The sequence below is a fragment of the Canis lupus genome, chromosome 1, assembly GCF_003254725.2.
Source record: "Canis lupus dingo isolate Sandy chromosome 1, ASM325472v2, whole genome shotgun sequence".
Lineage (NCBI taxonomy): Eukaryota > Metazoa > Chordata > Mammalia > Carnivora > Canidae > Canis > Canis lupus.
Window position 1 is genome coordinate 53,558,528 of NC_064243.1, and position 13,442 is coordinate 53,571,969.

General features: G+C 39.8%; 1 protein-coding gene across 1 annotated transcript in view; it reads right to left on the bottom strand.

Moving 5' to 3' along the window:
- The window catches only part of PDE10A (phosphodiesterase 10A), a 298,350-nt gene that overhangs the window by 108,532 nt on the left and 176,376 nt on the right, over window positions 1–13,442 (bottom strand). Inside the window, exon 3 of the mRNA XM_025422715.2 lies at window positions 10,241–10,269. Within this exon, the coding sequence (XP_025278500.2) occupies window positions 10,241–10,269 (29 nt within the window). The remainder of the gene's footprint in view (window positions 1–10,240; window positions 10,270–13,442) is intronic.

The window sequence follows — 13,442 nt, forward strand, 5'->3', positions numbered from 1 at the left end:
ATTGTGAATCATTAATTTCTTCTCTTATTAATTCCCCCCTCTGCTTTTTAAAAGTTTATTTTTGGTGTTCTAATAAATGAATATAAGAATGTAAATTTTCATCCTGTTTTGGCTGCATCCTGTAAATTTGGTTGATTTTGTCCCCATTTTACATTTGAAACTTTGAAAAGTTATTTTTTAAAAGGTCACTCAGATAAATAGTGGCAATGTAGGAATTCAAATCTACGTGTGATTTACACTGTATCAGACAAGCTCTGTTAAATATATCAGAACAAAAGGCACAGAGACGCAATTCACACAAAAACAAATATACCTATTTAACTATGGAAGGATGCTTATTTGCTTTTTTAAAAAAAGATCTCTATTTATTTGAGAGAGAGAGAGAGAAAGAGAGAGAGAGAGAGTGCATGCAAGCATGAGCAGGGGGAGGAGCAGAGGAAGAGGGAGAAGCAGACCCTCCACTGAGCAGGGAGCCTGAAGTCAAACTTTTAACCACTGAGCCACCCAGGCACACCACTTATTTGCTTTAAATAAAAATATTATTTTTAAACAATGTCATTGCTATTTATACAAAAGAAGATATATAATTGCTAATTTAATTTGGTTAAAATGAAAGTACAAACTGCAACAGTAAGCTGGTAAATGTGTATTAAATGTCATAAAATATTTACAGCCTTCATCATATTAATAACCTCAGATCCTAGCACTTTTCTTTAGGAAATATTTTGTAAGAATAAAATTGCCATATCCATAAAAATAATTGGTCTATGAAAAACAAAAACAATCTAAAGATCCAACAATCCAACCATGAGAAAGTAAAATAATACCACAGAGAAATTCAATGAGATATAGTCATTGAAGAGAATATTAGATGGCATAACATCACAAACTATTTATGGCATAATGCAAACTAAAAAAAATCTAGAAATTAAAACTGAACATGTACTATAACTACTACTATACAAATACATGCATGTGAAAAAGACCAGAAGAAAATATCCCTAACAGCTAACATTGACTGCATTAAGATGATCTTAATATTAATTCAGAAGCAGAGTTCTGATTTTTTTCAAACTACAAGTATAAATAACTTTAAGTGAATGAAAGCAGCTCTGGGTAAAGTAGATGAGAACAGCTGTGAGAAGAACCTTTGCAAAGGAAGTTGTTAGAGCATGATACTCAACCTCAAATACAGAAATAAGAGAGGTGCTAGAGAGACATTTTGACATATAAACTAGCAAACAAAAGGGGCTCATATCAAATAGTCTCGGTCTTCTCATAAATATGGAGTTAGCTATAATTTAAGAAGGATGGAGGGGCAACCTGGGTGGCTCAATCAGTAAAGTGTCCGACTTGTGGTTTCAGCTCAGGTCATGATCTCAGGGTCATGAGACTAAGCCCTGCATTTGGGCTCTGTGCTCTCCTAGGAGTCTGCTTGAGGTTTTCTCTCTCTCTTTTCCTCTGCGCCGCCCCTATCCCCCAACTCTCTCTAGTAAATAAATCTTGAAAAAATAAAAAATAAAAACAAGAATGATGGAGACAAGGTTAGGGTTGACGATTCAGAGAGGAAAAATGGTGAACCCCTGCCACATAAAAGAGGTCTTATCAAGCTTACATTACTAAACCAAGCAAAGGCAAACAGTACACCCAATCAGCAAAAGCAGCTCAGACTTAATAGAAACAGGTAACACAAATAACCAAACAGAAATGGAGACATTGAGAACTACATATCAGCAGTGTTTTTGCTGATACCGCTGCAGCGTACTCTACAAAAATTCCACTCACAGAAGAATCACAAAGGTGCATCACAATTCTCTGGCCAATGTTTTAAGGACTTCCTCTTAATTTGCAGATCGTTCACTCATTTCACTTCAAGGTTTAATGCCATGCTCCTTCTCAAACAGATTCCTACAGAGACTCTGGAAATCCTGAATTCTGACAGGGTGACTGACTAGTTATGGAGCACAGCCGGAGGGACGTCAAGTCAGGTGATGGCTGAGTTTTACTTCCAGTCACATGATGCAGCTGACTATGTCAATCCTCTTTCTCACACTTGCTTTTTGAAAGAAGATGTGTTTAAATAATCTACCCTAGATTTTATGCAGCATGTAAGAACAGTCGATTAAGGAAATCCTATCATCCAACCCCTCAGGGTTGCACACTCTTTATGCAAAATGTCGTACAAAAACAATTTTAAGTTGCAAAGGAGAAAGAATAAAGATAATACAAATAAAATACAAAGGATTTGAACAGCGAGAGGAAACTCCTTGTGTTAAATTATCAAAATAGTCCTCAAAGCAAATGCTCAATTTTATATAAACTCTTTCCCTTCTATGTGAAACTGAGCACTGCTCTCACAATTTGAAATAAGTGCATTTGGAAGTGAAATAATCTACCTAACTCAAATTCCTATTCAACTGTACGAGGTCCTACCTAGCACCACTGTTATCATTTATTAGTATTCAGACATACAACCTAAACCTAAACTTTTGACTACTATTACAAAGCAGTATGACTTCAATCAAATAAAACTAGATTCCAGAAAGAAAAAGTTTAAATCAGTCTCTGACAGTGAAATGAACAAATAAAAGCAAGCAAACAGAAAAAAGCAAGGGGTGCAGGAAAAAGAGGGAAGTTTGCAAACATCTGCAGGCTGGTCTTTAGTGTTTCCATCACACCCTAGAAAGCTCCAGGCCTGCAAATCACCCACCATCACATGGAGTCCCATCCCAGGCAATTCCATATACCTACCAACCTAAACCACCTTCCACCCTCCCTCCCTGCTGAGCCCTGGAACACACGTTCTATCTATCGCATGGTCTATCGTCGGCAAACCCTCTCTTCTCAACCCCCCTGAGAGGAACAGTTGTGCATCTTTTTGCTGTAACTGAAACCTTCTTGCCTCCTGATCATACTGCTTCCTACACTAATGCTGAATAACATATAATGTAAAATTAATCTGTAGAATGTTGATCATGGGTATTAAACAGGTAATGCAGAAATTTCTTAATAAATGCAGTAACAGGTATTTTCTTTTATAAATATGAGCAAATGTGAACATATTTTATAATGAGCAAATATGAACATACTTTATAAATATGAGCAAAAGAGAGGTGCCTGGGTGGTTCAGTCAGTTAAGCATCCAAATCTGTATTTCTGCTCAGGTCATGATCTCAGGATCCTGACACTGAGCCCTGCGTCCCTGCTTGGGATTCTTTCTCTCCCTCTGCCCCTCCCTGCCCTAAAAATGAATGAATGAATGAATGAATGAATGAATGAATAAGTGCAAAAGAGTAACAATCTCAGGAAAAACAATTTTTTAAAACTTGTCATTCTAGGGATACCTGGCTGGCTCAGTCGGTGGAGTGTGTAGCTCTTGATGGTGGGGTTGTGGCTTCAAGCCCCATGCAGGGTGGAGACATTACTTAAAAATAAAATCTTAAAAAAAAGCCATCATTCAATAATCTTTCTCTTCTCCCTTTGTTAAAGAACTAAAAAAGATAAAACAGAGAAACACGAGGCAATGGCGGAAGCCGTGTGCCACTGACTTCATGAGGACCGAATACCAGTGAGACCAAATCGAACACAGTCCCCAAGGGCTTACTTCAAGTTTCCTGTCCTGGGAAACAGCAGTGTTGCATAAAGTTAATAACAAATGCTCTGGGGAGATTAATGACGTAGGATTCCAGCTGCATATGGCAAGTAGTGGACATGTGTTCCCTGTGTTCATGCAGCAGGGCCCTGATTTAGAAATACACTGAGAAATTCAAGGAAACCAGGATTCTCCAACAGAATCGAGCATCCCACCAATTTTATGAAATGACTAAATATACTGGACATAGTTGTACTATTTACTGGCTAAGTTAAAATGAAAATACTGCAAAGAAATCCTGATTCCAACACAGCAATTTGTTTCAGTCAACTACAGACGGGTGACAGAAGTCAAGTTCTCCTGAGGGAATGTCCACCACTCTGTCCCCTCATTGTCCTCCTTGGTCACCTCCTACCACATGGGTGTGGCTGGACCTCCCTAGCTAGTCTTCCCACACAGCATCTAACAGCATTCTAACAATATTTACACTTACAGTATGCAGACACAAGGAAAGGCTACCCATGAACACTAAAGCTAGCATCATTCAAAGATAAACATAAAAAAAGAAGTCAAGAAATGACCTCTCGACATATATAACAACATTAGGGACGTCTGGGTGGCTCAGCAGTTGAGTGTCTGCCTTCAGCTCAGGGGTGATCCTGGGGTCCTGAGATCGACTCCTGCATTGGGCTCCCCACGGGGAGCCTGCTTCTCTCTCTGCCTGTGTCTCTGCCTCTCTCTCATGAATAAGTAAATGAAATCTTTAAAAAAAAGAAAAGTTAAAAGGAAGAAAAATCACCCAAAATACTCAAGGCATGAGTATTATTCTGGTAAACCAGGATAATGCTACTTTGATATGTGAGAGGAAGAATATGCACAAAATGAATTTTAGGAAAGCAGTTGCTTTCAAAAGAACTAAAGAATTAATAAGAATTTACCAACAATGTTCAAAAGATGTGCTGCAGTGAAGACAAAGCACCAAAATACAGAAGTACCTTTAATTAAAAAGAGCCACTGTAAATTTAAGCAGAATTAGAAACAGTACAGAACAGAATTATGCTGCCGAAGTTCATGTCAAAGACGGTGAACATGAGTGTTTCCTCTAGAATACATTAAGAGAATGAGACAAGAGAAAGACTGGGTATTTGGTGATCTTAAAGAGAACAAAACAAAAAGGAAAGAACCAAGGCACCAAGAAAAAGGCAAACAAAATAACCTGAACTACAGAAAGACTTGTCAAATGAGTGAGAAAGCTCATCATATGCCAGGCTCACTTAACAAAAGCTAAAAAACATTCACATATAACCCAGCAAAAGTAATGAATTCCAATAGCAATTGACAATTTGCTAACTATTCAGAAAAGAAAAAAAAAAACAACATTTACGCAGACAGAAGTCAGGATATAATGTAGCCTATCGACAGCATTTTGAGGGACAAAGGCGTATCCCAGAATTCTAGAACAGGTGAGAGAATCTGCTATGTCCTAGCAACTCAGCATCCAAACACACTTATCTTGATACTTTCTTCCCCACTTCTCTCGCCAGAAATCTTCTTGACTTATAAGCTAGAACCACAATAGCAACCATACTAATAGTAATGACAGAAAAAAAGATTAAGTGACAGGTATGGCTGACAGCACCTCCCTCTCTCTCCAGCAGAGATGGCCCCCTGTGCGACCACGGCTTCCCTGCACACACTCAGCTCCGGCCTCCCGGCCCGCCTGCCCTGCACACTGCAGGCCTCCTGTCTCAGGCCTCTGTGCTCGCTGAGCCATCTGCCTGGGACCCTCCTCCCCCAGCCCTCAGCAAGGTTCAAGGCTTCACATCCCTCACCTGTTCCCTCAGTTACCCTCCTGGTGGGCCTCGCCTGGCTGCACACACATGCCCCCAGCCTGACACCCGTACCCTGGCTCTGTCTCTACAGTATTCCTTACCACAGACCAGTCAGTGCCCGTGGTAGTTACTTCTCCTGTTTACTGCCTCCCCCCACTACCACATGGATGGAAATACCACGATGGGAGAGGTTCTGTGTAGTTTCTTCCCTCATGAGCCCAGGGGAATGAGGCTCAATTACTATGTGGTGACTGAATGACGATGTGCAATCAGAAAAATAGAGCAGACTGCTCAGATATGCTTCTTTGTTTTGTTTCATTCTGTTTTAAGTCGATTCCACACCCAGTGCAGAGCCCAATGCAGGGCTTGAACTCATGACCCTGAGATCAAGACCTGAGCTGAGATCTGGAGTCGAATGCTTAACCGACTGAGCCACCCAGGTGCCCCAGAAAATGCTGCTTTTAACAAGGCATGTGACACCGTATCTCACGTTATTATTATTATAGGTGAAATTTCCACGTGTAGCATTGTCCTATTTATTTATGTAATAAACTGAAAAGGGGGCATAGGAAAACAACTGGGAAAAATTACTCAAATTTGTAGCTTCAAACCAGACAAGCAGAGAATGTTAGGTAACAGAAGTCAAGACTGAGGCTTTCCTCAAAGTGTTGGGATGGTCCAAAACAAGATAAAATGGAGCTTAAATAAATGCACAGTCCTACAGTTAAATTTATTTCTAAAAGTCTGTAGACAAATACGTTTTCTTGGTTTTCCTCACTTTACTGACGTTTCCTTCTTAATTTCCTTTGTGAACTTTTCCATGTCTTCTGCACGAAACAACTGGAGTGTCCAGAATTCAGTTCTCACAACTTTTTTTTTCCGTAGACAAACTCCCTGAGTGATGTCTTTCGTCCCAGGTCACTGTCTCTGTGCCACAGACCCCATATACATCTATGTCTCTCTATGGCCTTTCCTCTTGGCTCCACACTAGAAGCACTGGTTTTCTAAATATCTCCAATTTGATGTCTGATAACTCCAATTTCACTTGTTCAAGACTAATGTACTGAGTTCCCAGCCTTGCTCCCCCACTTTCGTCCTGCTGTCTCCCCAACAGTAGTAGAGAGAGACTTCATTCTGTCAGTGCTCAGACCAAACATACTGGGAGTCATTACGGATCCTGTCCTCACACCACAGAGAAGCCATGAGTGAAGCCTGTGAGCTCTTCCTTCTCAGTATGCCCCACATCTGATTACACTTCCCCATGACAGCCCTCACTCCGGTCATCATCGTCCCCTACCTGCACACCCAGACTGTCACTGGGTTGTCTCAGTCCATACGTACCCCCATGTATGCTCTCAGTCCAGCAGCTATAGTGACCTAAAAGTTCCCAAATGTTCTCAGAATTCAACCCACACCTGTACAGTGCATCATGAGGCCTTGAAACCCCCCTCTTTTACCCCAACCCCGTCCCCGCATTACTGTGTCTGCTCCAGCCATGTTGGCCTACCTCAGGACTTTGGTAGCATCTGCCACCTCCTCTTGGATGGTTTTCTTATTCCCTTATGTTCCTGCTCAAATATCAACTTATCAAATAAACTCCCCTGACCACCCTAGGTATATAATAAGCCAGTAAGTCCACTCCAGACTTACCACCACTCTCTAGAACTTACCAGCTTGATTCGTCTATGCATTTATCCTAGAACTTAGCATTGCCTGATATGTATAAATCAAAAAAAAATTTTCAACTGTCAACCACCCCCTTGCATACTGTGAGAACAAAACACTTTTTTGCTCACCACTATATCCCCAGCACCTGGACAACAATGTCTGGCACATAAATGCTCAATTAAGATCTGTTGATTGAATGGCAAGTAAGGAGGAAAACAGGGAGAGAGAGAGAGGGAAGAGAGAGAGGAAGGGTATAAGACTTAATTGACTTAATATAAAAAAATCTTAAGTTTGCTAAAGGATTAGTAAGCAGAAATGCTGGATAATTTCTTTAAAAAGTGAATTCTCCCTTAAAACTGTATTATAGATACATTGTTTCCAAGGAGTTATCTGTCCTGCCTTATGTTACCAGGGTCAGGCCACAACAGGTTTGTAATGTAATGTCACAGCTGCCACCTTCTAAAAATGTATTGATAATGGATATTTTGTCCAGAGAATGTCAACCTAGATGCTAAGGAGGCATTTGGGGGGAAATATTTTAAAAGTAGGTTATACTCCACTGGGAAAGAGGGGACATAACCCCTCTATTTAGAGAGATCTCATATGGAGTATGGTGTAAGTTTCTTTCTTTCTTTCTTTCTTTCTTTCTTTCTTTCTTTCTTTCTTTCTTTCTTTCTTTCTTTCTTTCTTTTTCTTTCTTTCTTTCTCTCTCTCTCTCTCTCTCTTTCTTTCTCCTTCCTTCCTTCCTTCCTTCCTTCCTTCCTTCCTTCCTTCCTTCCTTCCTTCCTTCCCTTTTTTTTGAGTTGCTACAAAAAAGTCAAAAACTATACAAATTAGAAAAGAAAAAAAAAAAGGAAAAACCCATGACAATTAAGGAGAAGTGGTTAGGTTCTAAATGAAAAAGTATCTTACAAAACTCAGAACTGTCTGTGGGTGCAACAATTGCCCTCACAAAGAACATGATTTTTGACAATGGACGTTCCCCAAACAGCCCTGTGGCCAACCACTGTCTACCAAAAGGTTGCACTACATATTTCTAAATCTTAATTTCAATTTAAAACAGTGGTGTACTATTATAGAAAGGAATTTCTGTGTATCAGTCTTAAAAACCCTGATGATATGGATTATATTCAGAAAAAAATATTTTAAAGATCTTGGCAACTATTCCATTATTCTATTATTATCTATTATCTACCTATTCTATTATCAGCTCATGTGTATAGTATTTCTCAACTGGAGATATACTTTCTCGAAATGTGGCATAAAATAAGAGAACCTTAATAAAATAACAGCAAAAAGAATAATCTCTATGTATAGTCTTGTCATCATTTCTAATGACCTTAAAAATAGTATGTGGTACTGTGTGAACACACAACATCTCTTCTCTCTTCACCCAAAAAGAAGGTGCTGGCATACTGAGAATGATGTGGCAATGTCATTATCTGAATCTGAGATGTCTTGCAGCAATATTTTGTGTAGCTAAAATATACAGAAATGTATTCACTAAATAAGTCCACTCTTCATCTATACAACTGTTCCACCCAAATGTAACCTAAGTTTATATTTAAAGAATTGGGATGCAATCACAGAATTGGTTATAACACTGTGGTACAAAACCTTTGTATGTGAGGACACTGGAGGCAAAGAGTGTTCTGGCAAACAGCTGAGTAGAGCTTGAACATACTGACATAAGCAAGTTATCAGAAGCACAATTCTAATCTTTGTTGTCAATACAACAAAATGTCAGGAAAACATGTGGATTGGTGAAAACCACCTCTTTGGGGGCATACCTTTCACCATCTCCCTCAAAAACAACACTGAAATCTAAAATTTCTTCAGAATTGTCAGTGTTAAATTGAGGTTAGGCATCTCTTATACTTTGGGTGAAAGAACAAAAGGGACTATTGATGAAGAAATTGTAGATTTCTCCCCCACCACCCCTGATTGGTGAGGTGCATGGTGCTACTTCAGAGATTCGAGATGGCTGCTCTGCTAATAGCAACATTGCAGGATCTTGTGACTCTGCCTGAGTGTGCCTGTTAGAACCCCCTCTTTAGTCTTTGCTGTACTCCCAGTGGCTGCAAAGCTTCCAGGCTGCCCCCTTGGGCCCCCAATACACACAGAAGCACCCAGACTTGGGAAATTTTTCGGGTGTGAGCTCCATTCAGAATGGAGGTCTCCAGTAAAACTCTGAGATTTACAGAAACCTTAAGAATCTGTAAAGGCTGCTACGGACAGAAGGAATTTTGTCCAATCTCCAGCAATGGCCCTGGTCCTTCCAGAGTTGTTCAGATAATCAAAAATCAAGGAATATACCTGTATACGTGATCCTATGAACATTACTTCAGTTTATATTTTATTAATAGTGATGTCTTACCTGAGACTGTATCAAATGCAATCCCAACTGATTATTTTCAATATTCCATGTTCAAGGTCTTTATTGTATACAGAATATACAATTCAAATATTTTTCATATGTAATTATTTCTAACTTTGTAGTACTAAGCACAGTTTGATAAATGCTTTCAGTACTCATGCCCCATAAGCTTTTAAGTTTGGTAAGTCTTTCTTAAAAGTTAACACTAAGTAATTTCTCTTGGACATGAAAACAGTGTATTTAAGACTTCTAAAAGTACTGAGGAATGTCATGTTTTGAATACACAAGCAGTCACCTTTTGTTCTCCTGCAAACAAGATGCAGGAACTCAAAGGCAGGGGCTGAGGAGAGCTGCTCAGTGGGGGAGCGAGCCTGAGGCAGAGGTTCCTGCTCCTTGGCTGGAGCAGCCCAATGCCATGTTGGGAATGCTTGTGTCAGTGTTTGGCTTCTCCTACAATTTTTCAAGAGAAGCCAGAAATCCAGTCTTTACATGCAGTCTCTCAATTTCTAACGTTGGCAACTCATTCAGAACACCCCATAAGCATGTGCAGCCCAGACAAAAGGCAGCTGTTAGCTGTGCTCACTTTGGGCACCTCCACTTTGCAATGGCTCTCCGTCCTGACTGCTCGTACTAATGAGTGATGCTCTGGAGCAGACCCTCAGGGTTTGCCATTATTTTTCTAATACTTTAACATGTGAGAGCAATGAGAAAATGTATGAAAGTATTTATTTCCTATCCTGTGGTGGCAGAAATTATATTCACATTACTTACCCGGCTGACTTCCTTAGGAGCCGATTCATCTGGCGGAAGGAAAAGGAAAGGAAAAACACAATTAGAAACTCTTGAGTAAATTCTGAAATATAGACTATATCACTCACTCTCAATAAACTGGAAGGCTGTTTTGCTATGTTCTCTCTTACAAAATCTAAGAATTTGGCTTAAAAAATTCTATCAAGTAAAGGTTAAACATAATAGAGTTAGATATACAAATAAAATTTGGAAGCAAACGAAATACCACAACAATTCACAGGCCATTCACAGAAGTTCTGAATGGGAACATCTGCAAATAATATTCTAAATGACACAACCACACGGATATCACAAGTGACCATGAACATCTGTGCTGCTGGGGTTAATTACAGCAATTCTTATTTACTGGAGTAAGACATGTCCCTGCATGGCAGCCTGGTCAAGGCACGAAAGACACCTGTCAGCAGGACAGCTTTGACCTGTGAGTCCTGGGCATGGTGGGGCTGCCTGTAGCAGCTTGTTAGCAGCATCTCCCATAAAGCGAGACTGATGGATGGATGTCACCTGGCCTAAGTCGACCCTCCAAGGAGATCTCGCTATGGGGCGGGCCACATGAAACAGTACGCTTATGTGACCAACAGGGTACAAGAAAAAACTGGCCAAGGCTCCACCATTGGTCACTGGTTTTGAACCAAAGCATATTTATGTGGCCTTTACAGGCAGCACCTGCACTGGGCCTCTCCAGAGCCCTCAACGGGAGGCAGCCTTTAATATAATGCTAGTGCTATCCTGTGTCTCCTTCACTAATCAAATAATCAAATCCTATCTGACTACCACTATCAGCGCACACCGAACATGCCTCCAGACCTCATGTGTTCTGTGTTCCTCCAAAGCACCATCTAATTTATCTCGACACTGACAACATGTCCCACAAGTTCAAATGGCTGTGACTCTTCTTCCTCTTTCAATATCTGCATTAACTGCTGAGTCCTGTTTCTTTTATTCTAATCTTTCTCCAATCTGCTGCCTGCCACCATTTCTACACATAACACCACGTCTAGTGCCAAGTCACATTTTAACCAGCAGCCTCCAGACTGGTTGCTGGATCTAGTATCCACCCTGGCAACCACCACACACACACACACACACACACACACACATGCACATACGTGCACGCAAACACATGCACATTCACATGCACACACACGCATACATCTGTCCTGTCCCTCAGAGGCTCCAGAACCTAAAGGAAACTAGATTTCAAAACTGGCTGTGTAAATGACTTTGCCTGGAGCCTTTCCAAAATTACCAAGCTTGGGACTACTGGATAGTAGATGCTCAATAAATAGTCCCTATTGTTTGGCATGACTGTATTAATACACGCTTGCTTAAATATGTTCATCTGATTGCTCCCTAGTGACTTCAGCACTGCATCTGACCCCTCAGAATGTCCCTAAGCATGTCAGAGGAAAAGCACTTAACTCTGCCCTCCACACTGAAGTCACATCACAGCAGAATTTCATCTACTCAATTCCCAACGCTTCACCCTTTCCAAACACCCCCAGAGGGGGGACTATGTGATTTAGTCACTACAACAAATGTATTAACAGATTCTAAAGTTACAGAGGTTTATATGTTCTTAACTTTTCTCTAAGAAATGCAGTGAGCATGGTCAGATGTCCCAGTGGATGAAGAAGCACATAAGGAAAAGCAGCAATTGTGCGAAAAGGTTTACTATCAGGAGTGAATGGTACTCAGGGCTGTGGCACTTAGGGACCTCCCACTTTCACAGTCTTCCTCAGATCTGAATGCTGGATCACGGGAAAAAGAATCTCAATGTCCAGATGTCTATAAATGCATGTACCCTTTGTTTTTTCCTTTAGTTTTGCGAGATGTTTCTCAAAACTTGACGCTTGAGTGTGCATTAAGGTAACTCTACCAGTACGTATTTATACACATTGAAGGTGTACCTCCTATGAAATCCTCCAAGGGATTTTTTTCCTCATGAGTTGTTCTTCCCAAGGCTTTTAAAAAAATTATTAAAATGATGTTGAGATTGAAGAGGTTTTCTTCTTTTTTTTCTCTTATTAAATAAATTTCTTTTTCACAGTCATAGACATTTCCTCTCTGGAATTGGTTTTTGTTTTCTTGTTTATTCATCCCACCAGAATGTGAGCTCCGTGAGAATAGAGATACATGCCTGGCATATAATGATTCCATAGTACATATTTGTTGAATAAACAAATGTTAATTGAACCTCTAAAGCTGCATAAAAATTAGTGTCTGCTGTTGTGAACATTTTTGTTACTAATTTGATGCTCATGAATTATTCAAAATCTTGCATACATGGCAATTTCTTACTTTTCCATAATCCCCAACACCTTTCATTTTAAAGCAAACTTCATTGCTGAGCTGTGTGAAATATGGTTTCAACAATCCAGTCCTGACTGTGTGTTGGAAGTACAGAGACATTTCAGTCATGGGTTCTTAGAAGGAGACATTCTTAGCCCTGGGCTCTTAACCTGGAATTACTAGATGATTTGCAAGGACTTATGAACCACATGAGGAGAATGGGATGATCTTTCTGCTCCGTTAATTTGAAAATGTCCTTATGGAAAAAATTGTTTTTCAGAATCAAATTATTTTGTCAGGATATTAAGTCAAAATTAAGTACTTATAAATCTTTAAATCTGTGCATATATTTGTACTTTATTTATTTTTTATTTTTTAATAAATTTATTTTTTATTGGTGTTCAACTTACCAACATACAGAATAACACCCAGTGCTCATCCCATCAAGTGCCCCCCTCAGTGCCCGTCACCCATTCACCCCCACCCCCCGCCCTCCTCCCCTTCCACCACCCCTAGTTTGTTTCCCAGAACCCTCTTGTACTTTTATTTTTGTGATCACTTTAGATCATGCTTTGATATGAAGTGGGATTTCAGGAATGAATCCAAATATAGTTAGAACATAAAGGAATTTATACTCTGATGGCTGATTTGAAGTTCTATGGCTGCTTATCATGGTCTTTGCTCTGTGTTTAGTTTTGTGGCATTATTACTCTATGTTCCAAGAATGTGTTTTGAACAACTTCTACTTTTTAAATTGATCAATCATTTCCTTGAAGTTTAACATACACTTTTACTAAATCTTCCATGGACAAGTTTAATTTCAGCGCTTATTCTGCAGTATAAGAAGGGAAGTTCAAGATGTCACATATTG